Genomic DNA, 18,527 nt, shown 5'->3' with positions numbered 1-18,527 from the left:
CCAAGGAACTCTCAAGAGTCTCCGCCAGCACCACAATTCAAACGCATCAATTCTTCGGTGGTCAGCCTTCTTCACAGTCCAACTCTCGCATCCATACATCACAACTAGAAAGACCATAGCACGAGTTATACGGATCTTGGTTGGCAGTCTAATGTCTCTTCTCTTTACTAGGCGCTCAAGGCTAGCCATGGCTCTCTTTCCCAGAAACAGGCGTCTCCTAATGTCCTGGCTGCAGTCCCCTCCGGGGTAATCTTGGAGCCCAAGAAGAGAAAATCTGTCACAGCTTCCACTTCTTGTCCCTTGATGCTTCAGGACTTGATAGGGCAAGACGCCATGATCTTTATCTTTTTAATGTTCAGTTTAAGCCCAAACTTCTCACTCTCTTCTTGTACGCGCATCCGAAGTTTCTTCAGTTCCACTTCCCTTTCTGCCTATAACACTATAAACACCTACTCGGTAGTATATGGGCGTAAACTATCATATTATGGGAAAGGCCCCATGACGTTTGTGCCCCCCCCCCCCCCCCCCCTTGAACCAGGTCATCCGAAAGTGTTTGGGTGGAGGAGCTACTAGCTACCACGAGGTGGAGCATGCTAGGTACAGCATCCCTTACCCAAGATCCAAGGCCTGATTCCTGTGTGATCCCTGAGGCCTGTAATGACTGATTCCAGTGGCTAGCTCTCGACTCAAAGGAGAAGCCTGAGTTAACAGCTCTGCCATGTCATCCGTTATTGTGACGGCAGATATCTCGCCGAGCATTGACCGGTCATGTCAGCTGCCCCGTAATTGCTACATACCCGTAATTGCTTTCTGACAACACCAGCTGCACCGGATTTTCTGGAGAAGTGTTGTGCTATGGAGTCTGTATTGTAGAGAAAGACAGGACCAAACATGATTTAAAGTGGCTGTGGCAATAAGAAATTGTGATACAATTTGTTATACTGTAAATCCTACTCTTTCGCTCCAAAAAACAAGCTTGATTCATAACATACTTTGTTCTGCCATAAAAAGCTATATTGGTTTGCTTTGAGGATTGCCCTAAAATTTTGTAATGTTATTACAAAGCGCTTATTGCTTCTCTCTTTTTGACAATAGTTCAATAGGGAGCGTGATATTGAAGGTCTTGTTATGGCCGAAAGCAGCAGTGATCGCTTGCGAAACATGCAAATAAGACCTTGCGTATTGGTGCTGACCTGATTTCTGCACTTGAGTGGACTGGCTTCCTATAAATTTTACTAGCTTCTCTAAATTATTTGGGCAGCTTTAAGGTTATAGACAAAATCATTAACGCCTCCCGTTTGAGGGCCTTTTTGACGATTACCATTCACGTCCATTTCCTTCCCTAGTGACTTAGCCAGTGACCTATATGATTTCCTCTTATCTCACGCCTACTCAGGATAGTGTCCTATTAAAGCATATTTTATCTAAGAATCCCCCACATGGATATAGATCCCCTCTTTTTTCAAGACATACGAATGTATTTGCGTGGTGCAGGACCAGGATGTGAATCTGGATACAAGGCTACTGGAACCATTACTTCCGATATCCTCCTCCTAGCTCAAAAATGGAAGGCAGAGTAGGCAACATCTGAAAACTCGGGCTATCATGCCATTTCGTTACATCCCACAAGTAGACGACCTGAGAATTCGCTACATGGGGCTCCTATTCTGTTAATGCGTTAAACTGCTTTGGGTTATGATGTTTTGGACTTGGTTCTTGCTATTTTTCCGTCACTGCTGGTTGCTAGGAACAGCACCCCGCTGATTCACAGTTTCGTTACAGTGTAGCTTGCTCCATCTGCTCGCGGCCATAGAAACAAACTTCTTTCACTGTTGACGCACGCTTCTTGTATCGACAGAGCGCTTACTGGTACATGCAATGAGGCTGTTTAATCCGATAAAGCGATACCCCGTGGCCCATCTCAGTATTACTTACCCCACAGTCGATGTCAATCTGTATAATGTCAATCTTCTATGTCAATCTTCGATGTCAATCTTCTAGACCACCAAGGAAAGCGATATAATTACGGTATCAGAAGTTTAGAAAGAATCTCGGAGTTTCCCTACAATAAACAGCAATCATTAATTATAAAGTGAGTTATGAGTGAAGTATTCAAGGTGGTGGACTGTATTTCACGAAAATAAAGCGTAGCCGTGGGTGAGAAAATGAAAAACAGGTGGGTGAAAAATAATTGAGCACTTCACAATTCACGTACGGTAAAAAAGCACGTTGTAGGAACGTATACACAGTCATAATCATAGCATGACAATAGTTTACTGAGTAATGTACACTAATAAGCAAATGTTATACAAGCATTACGCGTAATGCACGAGTGCATGCTACATGAACTTGTTCGTTGGTTTGTTGGTTTGTGGGGTTTAACGTTCCAAAGCGACTTCCGGAAATTTCGACGACATGGGTTTCCTTAACGTGCACTGACAATCACACAGTACATGGACGCCTTGCTTTTTCGCCTGCATCGACAAGCGGCCGCCGAGACCGGGATTCGATCCCGCATATTTGAGAACAGTAGTCGAGCGCCGTAACCACTGCGCCACTCCGGCGGAGCCTACATGAAGTTGTATTGTTTGCTCAAAATCTCAAGTAATTATTCTTAATTGTCTCTAGCCATCCTTCTACAGTTTCCCTATTTTCATTATAAAAACTGCAAGGGACAAGTCGATATATCAATGGGAGCAAAATATACAGCATGCCTGAAACATGCATTATAGAGAGGAAGGGTCTCAAAAGTGCTACTCTCAAGCCGAATTGCGCCCCACGGAGCCCTGTGTCCACCGGCTCAAAAAAATTAAACCATTATTTATAAAGCACGTGTCAGCATTATGTGTTACCTTTACGTCATCGATTCGTTCTTCTACTATGCTCGAATAAAATGTCTCGTCCCTATACGGTACACGTTCATTATGGAAATAAAAAGCGGCAATGTTCGCTTAATCTGCGGGAACTTCGCACAGACGTGAGCCGTTTTTAAGAGCCAGCCGACAACCTGCCCTCCTTTTCACTTCTAAGACATCTTTTTTTTTAGTAGAAGTGTCTGAAAGATTTATTAGCCGTTTTAGCCTTTCAATAACTTCCTCCAGGTTATCCTGAAGGGGAGCTCGCAAGCGTTTACGCAGAATCAAACACGCATTGCTTTTTGCTTGCGACGAAGAATGAGAAGCTATAGTCTGCTACGTGAGGTTCATCTGATTTATTTATTTTATTGTTGTGCGTTGTTTAAAAATTTTCGTATATTTATTTCTTGCATTCGTATTTCTTGTATTTTGTTCGCATTTTCCGGCTCTACCTTTTTTATTTAACAGAGAAAATTGCACAAAATATTTGATGTTTTTTTTTCAAAGAATATTTCAATTTTTGTTTCATAATTCAGATAGTGATTTGTAATGCGGTCTTTCCCAAGCCGCGGATCACTAATGCAGTCGGGCAGCACGTTGTTATTGTGGTCTAAAGTATGGAGCACCATAATATTATATCATCACAAAATTTATCCTAACTGTTCCTTCATCCTAAAATGCACAATGATAGTCTATATATTGCACATTGAAAACACAAGCGGCGTCATTTCATAGACAAGGATTTCTTCAGAGAGTCATAAAAAGCTGGCGTACATAGTTATCATATTCGTCTTTCGTATGACAGAGATAATGTTAATATTCCGCGGCTGTCATTGTAATAAATGTGTCCGCCGAACTGCATTTTGATCGTTTGCTCCACGACTTGTTGGCACAGTGCACGGTCCTATCTTCACGCTACAATTAGGCGTCCCAACAAACTGAAGTTCACTGTGTACGCACTGCAACGCAGGTAATATTTATGGCTACATTGGAAATCTTTACGCATACTGAGGGGTTTAGCTTAGAGCCAGACTCTATTGTCTTGCTTATTTCACCGGACACATACACGTACGAAGCGTGTATACCTGTTTTTCGAGTTCTACAACTTTTGGTTTGACACTTTTTCTCTCAAGCCAATAATTACAAAAAAAGCTAATTTTTTACTTAAAACGGATTGCGAATTTTAAATTGTACTCCGAAAACTTCTGTCGTGTTGTTTTTATTATTTTCCGGAGAGCTTTGTTGCATAGAGTACCTGCTTTCATTCTTGTCAATATTCTGCTGTTGTGCGCTATTTGAGCACATGTCATGCGAACGCAGCCTAAAAGAAGTGTTTTCAACTTTCTTGGAGTGCATTAGCGTATAGGCGAAAATTGCCATTAATTTCAATGTCGTCCTCTTCAAATAAAAAGCAATGATGTTATTTCAGATTTATATAATTCGACTTTGTCGTCCATGTTGGTTTGTCTTGCCAACTGTATCGTTTTTGCCTTTCATCTAACTTGGGGAGGCTAGAAGTTACCTTTCGCTACTTTCACATAGGAATCGGCTTCACAACACTTCACAGTACTCTTTTTGAAGGATTCGTAAGGTGGACATCACCCAGTCGTTTAAAAAATGTTGAGGCAAATACAGAATTGGGGTGGCTGAGTACCTTCGGTGGACTCAGAAGTCTCGCTCAAAGTCCTATTTGATTTGGAATGCATAATGGAGTATAACAACCAGCCGCATGTTTTTACTACCAATTAGCAGAAAATTCAAAGCAAAGCGAGAGAATTCTAACTAGCCACCTGTACGCACTGAAGTTGATTGTTTATCTGGCAGACTGAGCTTTTCCCATACCACTATGACTCCCTATGCCTGCCTAATAATATTTCTCTTCTTATTCTTCTCCCTATTGTGATACGAGAAACAACGAGTCTGTGACGTCACCCTTGCTCCACATACAAAGAAAGAATGCATTTATGTCAGACGAAATACGCGTGCTTTGGTCAAAATAACGAGGCTAATAAATCACGCATAAAATTTCACACAAGCGTATTTACTTTACGACACATGTTGCTCAATGAGCCTTAGCTGCTCCAAAGCCGCACTAGCATTGTCGGTGTCGGGAAATCGTGAAGCTGATTTTGGGATCGCGCCGATTATTCATATCTCTGCGGATTCACGGACTTGAAATATGTTGGAAAACTATACAATATTCATGTTTCGAGATTCGAGACGTCTTTCAAGAGAATGTGTGAAAACACGTTGTCTGTTGTTATCGATAACAAAAAGACCGCAGCCCCGGCTTCCGCACTGACATTTCTTGGTTTTTCTCTAAACGCTTTTGCATAGCATACACATGCAATAAATAAAAATGCATATGACAACGCATAAAAAGTAGGATATAAGGAGCATCCATCCTTACGTATGTATATTGTTCAGCCCTTCAGTTCTGCACCTCTCATAAAAACCAACTAATTATTTTGCATTTGGATACCGTTTATCAGCAAAATAGAGGGGGTGTCCTTTATTGCTGTCGATTTATTTGCAGATTTTGACCCATCACTTATCTCCCCATGCCAAGGGGTACTGCTAGTTGTGAGCAACCAGACTAGATTGTTTTCCTGTCCTCACTGAACACCCAGTCATAATAATTGACTGTTATTCCGTGGCTGCTATTCGGTAATGAAATGAGTGTCGAAGTTCACGAGCGTTCCCTTTTTATTATTATTGTGCTTACGTGTGCCCATCAATACAAGCAGCGGCGCATATTCTATTAAGAAGACAGGTGTATCAAAATATAAAACCATCAGATGCCACATAGCAGGAGGCAAGTTTAGCATGCATGTATTTTTTATTTTCATTTCTGCATTGTCGTCGCCTTCATCATGTGTTCACTGAATCAATAAAAACGCTTCTGTAGCGTTTTGACAGCAAGAAAATCATTATGGTGATTCGGGAGCATGATTACTAAGCGATATGTTTTTTTTGGAATTATTAGCATTTTGAATATCGGTGGCTACACCTGTTTAATGCCATAGTTGCCGTGCTATAGTGCTTTGTTTGGGTCAGCGCTCAGGCAACGCCTATCAGCCACTGGTGTTAAAGGAAGAAAACAGAGTGAAAATGTAGCACAAGAAATGAACGATTGCATAAAAGCTACGCTTCATGACCCTTCAAACACCTTATTCCAAGGTAACAGGATTCACCAAAATTGCAGTCTTCAATTTGGTTAGCATCAGCAGTCACGATGCGTAGCGCTATATCTCAACGTCGTTGCTTTTGGTGTAATGAAATATAGACATTGTTAATACACTTTTGGTACAAACGATAGATCACAAGGCTAACAGGGATTAAGACTTAGGCGACAGTTCGGAGAACAGCACTTCAAGCTCCGAATACAGCATTCCGTGCCACAGGTCATAAAGGAAGTGAGGAGGCAGGGTGCGTGTGAACGATCCCAGAGCTTCATCGGTCTCTTTGTCGTCGCCTTTCAGTCTTAATGACAGTCCAGTCATGGAAACAGGCATGTTCACTAGATGATGAAGCTTGACGTCCTCGCCGGAGCCATCGACAGTAAATTGCGTCGTGAATCGTACAAGGAAAGCACGGCTTTCGACTTCGTGCACCTTGCCACTGTCTCCAGCGAAGGATCCAATCAAGCCAAGGGGTTTTTCGTTGGCTAGGTCAAAATGTACTACACGGCTTCCATTAGGGCAGAATGTAAAGAAAGGACCGAATGGACGAAGTGTGTTGAGGCCGGTGAATCGGAACTTCGACACATTAGGGGCAGGCGATGCATCCGCCGGTGTTTCCCCATCGCTGTCTGCGGTTTCAGCGCGCTCAGCAGGAATCTTGTCAATGAAATTGTGTATTGCACGTTCCAGATGTTTGTCATGGAATGAGCAGGACTCTGTGACGAGAGAAGGGAAAAACAATAGCGGCGCAAGGCCCATGTTAACTTGTGTAACAAAAAAAAAGTCTGGTAAGAAATTTAGTAAACTAGAAAGTTTGGGTGAATAGATACCGAGAGATATCAGCGCCATGTTTATTAGAGCGAAACAAAAATACACAGCAGTCGGAAAATAAAACGCACATAACGAAGCACAAGAAAACAAATTATTTTAGTTTTTCAGTGGCTTACTACACATTGGCCTACACATAAATGCTGGGACTACATTCTAATGTTGAACAGAAAGTGAGAGGTAAATTTCGTTTCCCCTGTTTTATTACAGCATTGCATTTTGAATATATTTTGTGCACAACAAGATCTCACCACGTGTTTGCATAGCAATGATATATTTTAATCCTTGCTGAGCACAACTACCAAGACCGCAGCGTCACACTTAGATTTCGTGTTTGGTAACGTAATGTTCGTGATAGATGCCAAGTTGTGTCCTTATTGTATAAGCGAGGCGCGCTCCCTAATCACTTGGTACTTTTGGCGCGAAAATGGGCACCATTGTGAGAAATGACCGAGAACTGTCACTGTACATTCTCCGGCTGTTCAAAAATGAAAAAATTTTGTACTTCTATCTGGATATTCCTGCCTAGAAAATATGTTCTATAGAGCATTAAGTTGCAGGTAAACCAGATAATAAAACTTAAATATCTATCAAACCAAGCTGCTTTGTTTCATGCGTTTCCTTATAGTGTGACCCGCATTTTGCGTTCTTCAACAAGGATAATTCCATTCCGGAGATAAGATATACTCCTGTACTGCACCGATGAAAAATAAACAAGCTTTTACTGCTACTTCAATTATTAACATGTACTAACACTACGTATGTATTTTAATTTTAAAAACGGAGACATAGTGAACCAAAAATGTGTAGTAGGCCTCATGTTCAACGCTACATAATTTTAATCTTAACAAAACTTCGCAAACCTTTGTCACAGCTCTCACACACTCAGCACATGCAGTCAACGTCTCTTGGAAACAATGTTCAATCAAACTCTCTCGTCAGTGGTCAAGGTACTTGGCAAGCAAATTTCTACGGAGAAATAATTACAACCTACATTTATCTAAATCCTAATATGCACTGAGCTGTGCTTTACAGCGCTTATTATCCTAAACTAGAGAGCCTGAAATGGTGTAGCGATGACCTAAAACGACCTCTAGTATGTCGTGTGACAGGAAATGAACAGATGACAGAAGCATCGGTACTGAACTGAAACCCACGTTTCTAGGATCGAAATAATAAGCGACATATCTTTAGACGAGGGTGGTTGCTGTTTCAGACCTGCAAATCATTCCTCAGAATTTTTTCGTGTTGATTGCGTTATGCTTTCTCTTGGTGAAATTCTCCAAGCCGTGTTCACGAGCTTAGACAAAAAAGCCAAACATTATTGAAAACACTTTAAATTGAAGCACCTACGGGCCCCCAAAAAACTGGTAATGCTTCTGCTTTTATCGGCATGCCTAAATGCTTTCGGCGGTTCTTGAAAATTTTCGCTAGTCTACAAACATAATTTACACCAGAAGATTGAACGTGGTTTTACAGTTTTTAGAAGATGGAACAGCGCATCAGGGTTGTGGAATGTTTGAACCATATCTCTTTATCTTGTGCCAAAGAGTTCTAATACTTCACCATAACCTATATTGCTACAGCTTATAGTAGAGAGATGGCGATATTGTCTTGGGCGCTGGGCTCGGCCTCAGTGACGCTAAAGCTAGAGCTAGTGTTTTGGTGTGTGTCTCGCTTCTTGTATTCTCAGATATCTAGCGCCGTCGCTCCTCTTGCTAAGAAGCTTCTTGTAAAAAATCATGTGTTTCTTAATGCCGGTGAAGTTGTCATCAGTAAGCAGCTGTTGATGTCGGGTTTACAAAAGTCTACCTTGCAGTACTTCTGTTTCCTATGTTCACAGTTTCTGTTCCCTATATAAGGCAAGACTGGTTAGTATTTCTTATGCATTTAAAAAATATAATGTGGTCATATCCTATTCTTAATTTCACTAACTTCGATATAATTATCGAAGTTAGTGAAATCTAGAATAGGAAATGACCACATAGGTATAAATTTATCCCTTTTTTACGCAATGGAACAATTCGTAGTGGCGGTCATTATTCCCTTATTATTTGTCTCCTCTCGTGTTCTCGAGAGCAAAGTCATTAGCATAGTATTTTCAACATAACATGTGTCGCGGCAAATCTAGAGTAATATTCTAAAAATGTTGAATATCCTTGCTCATGAAAGCAACAGAGGGCTGCAAGAGTTGCGTGATCTAGTCTAGTCTAGAGGATGCTTGTAGCGAAAGCTACGTTGGCCGAAAAGTCGCATTTTCGTGCCATGGTTGCACCGCTCCTCGCGCCGTTGCCTAGCAACCGCTGTCTCACCATCTGGCATGACGTCAGGGAGAAAAACAGCTCGCCGCGCCATCTGGCGTAACATATTAGAACGAGGAGAGCCGGAGATACCAGCAGGCCCGAGTAGAACCGCCGACCTAATTGCTTGCATCAAGTTGTTCCCTCAGCAACGTAATTCTTTCTTAATTGCTCTTCTGGATATAGATTTATTTTGTTGCTCATTTTTGTTTTGAGTAGTCGCTGTTATTTGCTAGGGAGCGGATCCTCGTTCCAGGTTGCCTTGACCATGACCATGTGCTCGTGTGAGCATAAGCCAGCATTCGAGAATAATTTGAGAGTCACGAAGAAAGACGCTTGCCTTCATCTGATGATGCAACACTGCACATGAGGAGCACGGCTGCAAATACAATCACTGTCCTTTTCGCATTCATCTTGGAGGCCTAAAAAAGATGGAAAGTGCATTTTACACCGATACGAAAGACATAATATTTTACAGCCTTATCTTATTTCTTTATCATTATTTTTAATCAACATGACATCACAAGTAAGACAATTGACCACGAAAAACACAACTGCTGTTCCTTCCATGCACAATGTCGTTCAGGTCTTCAAGAAAACGTTTCGGCCCATGTAATAAACTGCGGTTTATTGAGAATGTTTATGGAACATCACTACTCTAAAAAAATCATTACGCGCAGCGCTTTTAAACATTATATAGGACAAAAGTTGACCATTGTTTGGCTAACGGCTGTTAATCATGGTTCACTATTTCTACAAGCAGCAGCCTTCACTTTTCACCAGAGTATTATAATATTTCGAATAAGAGGGAGAATAACTTTAAATATTATTGAATGAACGTGATGGTAACCATCAGCAAAGAGAAATAAACGTTTGTGACATTTTCTCCCTTCTCTTTCTGTTGGCGTGGTAAATGTTTAAAATATTATATCATCGAGGGTGCATACGAATATATCATTGCCTTTATTACCTGCATTTGAATATAAAATAATTATGTATTTTTCATGCATGCAACACGGATAAGGGTAGATTCTCTAGTCAGCGTGCCGTATGGGAACATATGATCAGCTGTGGCTGGCCTTTGTTTAGCTTTACCGTGGCACTCTCTAGTAGTAGGATTGACAAATTCTAAAGATTCGCATGCTTCGTTTACTGCTGAATTAAGCATAAAGACTGATGCGGCTGCATTGGCCGCAAAACTACAATGCTGCTTTTACAGTTCTGTCATTGCAGGTGTTTATTTGACGAAGGTGTGTTCAAAAAAGAGCATCGAGACTAAATGCCACAATCCTAGTGAAACAGTCCCATAAACACACGTGAATACGAACAACGCGAGTAATTCTTCATTTTTAACTTCAGACGTTTCAAGTTGGTATAAATGAGTATTTCTGAGTTTCTAAGGGTTTAAACATTGTCAACTACAAGAAAGCATAACTCAAAATTCTCACACTAAAAATCGCGCATCCTCTAACAACGAACGTTATTCTCTCATATTATCCTAACACCTTCCAATAGGTGGCAGCCGTCGCCCTGCATTACAGTGACACGCAGTGTCACGAGCTATTTAGCAAACCCCCACAGTGACAGTAACTATATATATTCTCACAAAAGAGTAAGATGAGGTCAAGGGACAATAGGTTTCCCGCTTCAGCCGGGAGATCGCCTATCGTCAGACCTTTCGACTATCTGAGATTGAGTCGTTTCTTCTTACTTGACCTTTGTCAATCGTTACTGTGTGGTCACCTTCATTGGCGCAAACCTTTAATTTCAGATTACAGATGTAGGACTTAGTTCAGATTTTCTGACGACCATGGGTCTGCAAACGGCAAGCTTATTCTCGCGTTATCACGTCCTAATTCTGCGTATTGACACCGTAGCCCAAGGACTCCTTATATTTATATATGTAAAGCAATGAAAGTCGAATGGCGGCGCAGCTACAGCGGCACTACGGCTTTCAAGCCATAGCGACGCTGCCACCACATCATGATCCATTACGGTTTCATGGCTGAGGGTCTAGGAGCAGAACTTGTCGTTATAGTGCTTAGCGAGAATGTAGGGACGTAGTCTTTCAAATGAAGTCATAAAAGCGATAATAAACATCGTGTTTTCACTGTTATCTGGACGGCCCCAGTTTACGGCACACTAGCGGCAGCTGGATTCAGCGCACTCTATGAAACTCTGCCATTTTATTATGTCGTCGCAGCGTTTGATAGCGCAAAGTCCGATTAAGTCACCGTAGGCCGGGCGCCACGATAACTTCTAAAGCTCCTTGCAGGTGCTTACCACAATCTTCCACTTGCAATTCTAACTGACCACTGAAAACTCTGTTGTCGAAGCTCTGTTGTTCTATTTATTTTCCTTATTTCGGTACGAGCCTGAACTATTTCTCAAGAGGCAAACACCTATACACTCCAATGCTGTAAAAAGGGACACATTTTGTTTCCATTAGGCACAGTGTTTTCCTGAAAATGACTTCGCAAAAATCTTTTTTGACAAGCAACTGCTGCTCTAAGCCCAAACATCTAAGGCAAGGATGTCCGCTATCACCGCTGTTGTTCATGATTTATATCAAGAGAATGGGAAAGAGTCTGCAAGAGACCTACCTTGGTTTTAATCTCTCGTATAAGCTAGGCGGAAGGGATGTACAACAAACGTTTTCAGTATTAATGAGCACGGATGACATTGTTCTATTAGCGATTAGCTCACTGAGTCACAGAAACGGAAGAGGACAAAAGAAACTAACCATTAAGTATTTAGGAAGGCAGGACGGAGAAATAAACTTGAAATGACAGGCAAATAACACAAAGGCTAAAAACTTGAATGTTTCAGTGGAAAAGAAGATGACCCTAACCATATTGTTACGGACGACAAGAAGAAGAAGCGGGAAGTGGCGCGTGCAGGAGCGCTCGGGCTAGGCCCGCGAACATTCATTAAACGTCATCTACCATCGTCATCTGTCATGTTCTGTCTCCTGTCTTCATCGTCTTGCCGCTTCGTAACAATATATAGAAAATGGAAAACTCGAATTATGCAGGAAACCTTCTGTGAAAGTTAAAGAGACAGCGGCCTTCTTTTTGAAGCTCGGTCAGGATATCTCGGAACCCAAAGTCACAGAAAGAAGTTTAATGAAGATGAAACTTCTATGTGTGCGGCAAATACCCGGAAACAGTTGAACATCTTATATCGCAGTGCGCCAGTATCCATCCAGATGTCGATGCCGACATTGTCCCTCTAGCCAAGGCCTTGGGGTTTCGAGGTAACGAAGGCAGCGGGAATGAATCGGCGGTAGGGGTTAGTAAGGGACGTTTGGTAGATTGGTGGATAAATAACAGGAAGGGGACGCATTGAAGCTAAATCGAAAATAAACGAGGGTATTTAAAGATAACCCGTATCTAAGAGTAAAGTTAATTTTGCAGACTTTCTAAGTCAAATGTCATAGAAATAAAATTTTGAGCAGGACTATGGCTACTCCGTTTCAAAGGGGACGCTCTAACATCCATCCATACGGGCAGTGCTTGGGAAGGGGTCCCACTTCTGTGTAGAGTGCCGTATTATCAATTCCTAGCTGTATTTATCTATAAAGCTCATATGAAAAGTAATTATATTATTAACACACATCATTCAGCTATGAATATTACACGGAAGATATTAATCTAGATCTAAAATTTAGAATAAAATAACTCGTTTTCAGCCGTATGAAGAAGAGAATGCGTTACCCATATCATAGCCTTTTTTTGCTCCTAATTACACTGGACAGATAGTGGTAAAGGCTTGTTTCGTAAAATATATAAAGGCTTCTATATCCTCTGCCTAAATATGCGCTTTTGTAAGAATAGACCGACCGTTTTCGGTGTTTGATTAGAAGCTGCTGGACAGCGACCGGAGGTTCAGTTGACTTGATCTGTGCCAGAAAGAACTTTCCGCAACCAGATACAAACATATTTCCTTAAGCTGGTGATTATTTTTCTTCGTAGCGTTTATTATCTCCAATACAAACAATACCCTACTAAGTCTACTCCCAATAGCCATAATTCTTGCTTTTGAGGATGACATTCACAGAACCTCTATATTGCGATTTTGGGTCGTCATTAAAACAGCAGAATTAAAAACTATATACCGGCAGCTTTCTTGCCAATGAGAGCTCATTATTACTCACCTTATTTAGAAATCTTCGCCCGAAGTGCTTGCCTGAAATAAATCTCTATAAAGTCGAGGTACCTGTGAGCCGTCTCCTCGAAACCTTTTCTCGCTTGGATATAAAACAAGCTTTAAATTGGCAGCGGTTTTTATACCCGTCGTAGCCATTTCCGTTAAGAGAAAAATCGTGATCGAAGCTCACGAAGTACATAGTCGCGATGGGCGTCAAGAGAAAAATCGGAGGCAAACATCATTATAGAAGCAGGTGACGGTCCTTCTTTCACTGACTTCTTTTTACTTACTTTCGTCTTCTGTGTGGAAACCTTCCTCTTTTGTACCCGCTCGTTCTGCCGGGTCAGATGCTAGACAGCAGCAATTTCGACCGCCGAGGTCGTCTTGTACTTTCTTCGTGTTTGGAGCAGCCGGTTCTGAGAAGATAATGGGTAAGAAAAAGAAAACGCATAGAGATCTGTCCCTATCATTATTACCTGCATCCCGACTGACACGAGACCTTGCCGTGTGGCTGGCGAAGGCATTGCGCAGTTCGAGTACTTACTAAGAAAAGCCGCCTCGTGCGGAGGCTTGGAGGAAACGATGAGCAGCCTCCCATATTCGAGGGAAGTGGGCTTGCACAAGAATCTAATTGCAAAGAAGGCGAGAGCTGAAGTGCGAGCTTTCGGAGAACTTTCCCTTCCTTAGTGTCGCTTTGTAGAGAGTTACATGTGGTTGCGCACATTGTATTCATCGAAAAACATTGAAATACTCTTCCTTTACGTAATGATTTGAATAAAAACAATTCCATTGGAATGCAGTGTAAGTTACAAGGCGTGCAAATACGGTCATGAATGGCGCGGTCTGAATAAAATACGAATAAAACAAAATTGGTTGTCGCTTAGCTCAGCTAGTCCAGGATTTACGCAGCGAAAGCATGCGTGTCTGGCGCAGGGATGTCTACTTGTCTCCAATCCAATTTAATCTAATACTGCCCAATCCAGAATAATCCGATCAAATAGTCTCATCTAACCCTATCCAAACCAATTCAGTCTAACCAATCCAGTCCAATCAAATACAGTCCATTCAAGTGACACACAATGCAACCAATCCTGTCCAATTCAATTCAAACCTGTACAATTCAAGCCATTACAGTCGAGTCCAATACAATGTAATGTAGTTCAATCCAATCCTTTCCAATGTAGAGCACACGCTCGTCTGAAATGCGCTGCTGACTAGCCTATCACCAGCACTACTATCATACTCACGCTGGAGAAAGACAATTAGGATGGGCTACTCAATATGTTTAGTTATGTGGTTGTTGCAATGAAAACGAGACATCTTCTGGTTTCTTCTTGATTGCCATGTGGCGCGCCGAGCGCACGGCGTCCGCCAGTTATGGCGGTTGCTAGGCAACGGATACGTGCGTCCCGCTTCGCGAAACTCCTTGTTCGTGGCCAATGTAGCTTTCGCTACAAAAAGAACACCCACAGTTGAACACGATATGCGAAAACAGTCAAGAATATCAGCGATGCATGTTTAAATATGCATTTTCGGTCGCTTGCAGTGGAGAGGAAAGCCTTTAAAACTTGGGTTTTGCACACCAGAGACGCTTCTACCAATTCACGGCACACTTAATTGCTGTACCTTAGGATGACATTTGCTTGACCAAGCAACGGAGCTCAGCTTTCCCGATCCCTGTAGTTCAAAGAGAGAGAGAGCTGGTGATGGCGTGGAGTTTCCTACCGGCATCACAAGTTTTCTCTATGGCGTACATTAGGAGGCCTTTCCGTCTGTCCAAAATTGTGTTTGCCTCATAAAAGCGGCACCTTGTAGACAATCATTTTCTTGCAACAAGTGTACGTTACCTTACATTTTACCAAACTGCTGATACTGTACCGTCCTCGATCAGAACGGGTCGTTTCAGCGATGAAGACTCCGGGCGGTAAGTGAAGGCGTTGCGTGTTTGAGGAGTGATATGAGCATGGAGCAGGAACCATAGCGAGCTGGGATTGTCGCCACAACTTGTTTCAGTTTTCATCACAGCGAAGATTTTGCGCAGTTGTGAAAAGGCGAATTTTTAAAATTTCGCTGCATAGATGCCATATACTTCGAATAAATTATTGGAACTATTGAACTGCGTGATTCTCGCCTTATGATCATAGTCTTTATATGTCTGGGTGATCGTCGCGAATAAGTTCATGCACGGAGGCAGACTCAGGTTTTGGAAATCTACATGCCATTTTATTCCGGAGTTCCAGGCAGGGTAGAAAAGTGTCTTGATATTTCGCACATTTTAATGCCTGAGACAGCAATGACTGCGACCTGCTCATTACCACCGCGTCACCTGTAAAAGGGGTTCCGTGAGTGATAGTGAGGAATAGTCGACAGGTAAGTTTTTCTTCTTCATATTTTGAAGCGGTGCATAACGAATGGTGGTCAGCATGCGAGATATATCTGCGAACTTCAACTACTTCATAAAGCATCGAAACTGCAAAGCAATGGCAAAAATTTTGTACCGAAATGCTCACTAAATATTTTACCAATAATTTTGTTTTACAGGTACGAGTTTAAGAAGATCACATTTCAAAACCAAGCGTTTTTATACTTACCAATTTAATCAAAGAAATCAAACTTTAACCAAATTCCAATGCGACATATGCAGTTTTTAATATATTAGCTTAAAGAGAGATTTACACTAGAACATATAACCCCATTGTAGCCTAATAAATGTTTTTATTAGTTTCCAAATTTAAACACCGGCTAAAATCTTTGCTCTTCATTAAAGGGTTCTTCTAATCTTCAATGGCATTTGTCGTTTAAGCGGACGCTTGTTCGCCCGTATTGAATTGTACGCTTGCTATCAGTCGCCCTCTTTGCTGGGCTGTGCAATGTTATAAAATACTGCCCTAACACTTCTGGTCACAAACAACTGCATTGATTTAGCAAATCCTCTTTATTACCAGTAAATTGTGTCACAATGTAGAACAAAACAGCCAGTCTTCTTTTTTTTTGTTTGTTTGTTTTTTTTTGTTTATTTCTCCTTCGGGCAACATACAGGTATTGCCCACGAGGCAAGACAAAAGGAGGTGCTAAACCTCCTGACTGGGTCTTGTCCTCGCCTGGGTACAGCAGCAGGAGGAAACACTGGATACTGGATACCATTAAAGGCCCTGTTGGCTAGAAAATTTGGCATCAGCGTCGACTTCGTAAGCACAAAATGACGAGCATGATGCTTGGTGGAGGTACCCTGGTGGTTAATATGACCGAGTCCTAACTGGTCGTTGCGTTCCCTGTCGTTACGGTTGGCAGGGGTCGCCAAGTGGATTCTCCTTTAACATCACAGTCAGGCAGCCAGGACATTCTGCTATAGACACGTTACCCATAAGCCAAGTAGGCACATTCTTACAGCTGGGCTAATACTTTATATGTCGGATGATAGCCTACACTGTCCCGTCATATCTTAAAGGCAAAGCTAAAGCGCCCACATATTTTTTTTTCTTTTGGACGTGCTATAAATAAACTTCACCTCAAAGGGCTGCCAGTGGAAGGCCAATTGAAGATCGTGTTTCCTTCTTTGAGCGGCCACCGCTATTGCAGCATGCCACAGAATGCGCCATTACTTTCTTTTCCCATTGCCTCTTCGCTATTTTCTTCCATTCACACGCGCCACCAAAATCACGGCAACCGAAGAAAACAATGGCAGATAACTATTTACAGAGGGACATTTGACCTGCTCAACACTGATCGGAGAAAATGCTCTGCCTCTGTAGATGGTTTTCTATTTCGTGCTTAAAGTTCCTGTTATCTCTCCGCAACCGTGCCTCAGTTAGAGAGAGAGAGGGGAGGAGCTGTCTTTGAGGTGAGTCTCATCGCGTTTTTTTTTTTTTCAAGGTATTCCAGAAAGACATCTTCGATTTATTTCTTTTGAATGGTTTCTAAAAATGGTTAGCGCTCTGTAATCATGGCACCCTTCCGTGGACCAACACAGAGAACAGAGTGGGACTCAGATAGGCACGAGCAAGCGCTGATAAAGACTACATGCACTAAAAACAGCTACCACAACTACAGACAGCAAAGCTACTATGGGCAATTATTTAGTGTGCGCGCCCTGTAAACAGTGTTACTTAAAATCATTTGATAATAATGCGCATGCCTGGTTAATAAGCGTAACCGTGGAAACCAATTCTGTAGATGACAAGTTTGATATAAAAGGCAATCGAAAACGTTACACACGTTATCTCTAGGGCACATGCATGCAATATATTTGTCACGCACTTTTATACTTTTTATTTCATCAGCATCGCATTCAAACCACCGAAATGGCATTATTTTGAAAGTTGAAGAATTGCCTCAAATTACACAGTATCATCAAATAGAAAACTATGCCGAAATTTAAAAGTCGATCGAAACCAGAAGATCTGCTCTCTCTTCGAAAAAGAACCCGCCGTAGTAGTGCAGTGGTTACGGCGCTCGACTACTGTGCCCAAGGATTCGGGATCGATTCCCGACTGCGGCGGCCGATTTTCGATGCCGGGGAAAAGCAAGGCGCTCATGTGCTGTGCGATGTCAGTGCAAGTTAAAAAACCCAAGGTGGTCAAAAATCCCGGAGCCCTCCACTACAGCGTCTTCATAGCCTAATTCGCTTTGGGACGTTAACCCGACAAATTAAACCAAACCTTTCATAATTACGTTGGTTTTCACCTACCTTATAACCGTGTCCAGTTCGTCATTATTGATGACCATTGCTTAAACTGCCTTCCGGACACTTCTGACGTGGCGCAAGGAGGTGTACTTTGACAATTATGGCTTTTGGTCTACATCAAAGTTATTGTGGATGTAATTAGTGCACCAGTGCAAATAATGCTTGCAGCCGATGATTGTGTTTTGTTTCATAAATATCACATCCTACGACGACGAAGTCATTCTTAACTCTATCTTTCAGAGCATTGGTGCAGTCGATGGGAGATGATATTTAACGATGACAAAAGAGTCTTTATGACAGTGACCAATACACAATATACACCAATACACAAAGGAAGATATATACAGAGGGTGCACAGCAGCCATAGTTCTGCACAAAGAAAGTAGCAAAATTCCTGTAAAGAAAGGTGTTTGTCAAGAGACACGATCTACCCAGTACTATTCACAGCTCACTTAGAGAAAGTATTCAGAGTGATAAGTGGGAGGCTTAGCGCGGAACAGACAAGGACAAGAGAGGCACACAGGACGAG

The 18,527-nt window shown here is 41.9% G+C and overlaps 1 protein-coding gene across 1 annotated transcript in view; it reads right to left on the bottom strand.

Annotated features, from left to right (window-relative positions):
- Window positions 1-5,585: 5,585 nt before the first annotated feature.
- LOC146176518 (uncharacterized) overlaps window positions 5,586-18,527 on the bottom strand; it is a 29,862-nt gene continuing 16,920 nt past the window's right edge. Inside the window, exons 8-9 of the mRNA XM_084581311.1 lie at window positions 9,506-9,587; window positions 5,586-6,753 (exon numbers count right to left, since the gene is read on the bottom strand). Coding sequence (XP_084437437.1) covers window positions 6,194-6,753; window positions 9,506-9,587 — 642 coding nt within the window. The 3' untranslated portion in view covers window positions 5,586-6,193. The remainder of the gene's footprint in view (window positions 6,754-9,505; window positions 9,588-18,527) is intronic.

This window comes from Amblyomma maculatum, chromosome 10 (assembly GCF_055883805.1).
Source record: "Amblyomma maculatum isolate TAMU_Amacu chromosome 10, ASM5588380v1, whole genome shotgun sequence".
Taxonomy (NCBI): Eukaryota; Metazoa; Arthropoda; class Arachnida; order Ixodida; family Ixodidae; genus Amblyomma; species Amblyomma maculatum.
The sequence above is the reverse complement of the archived record's forward strand: the minus strand, read 5'-3'. Positions and strand labels throughout refer to the sequence as shown.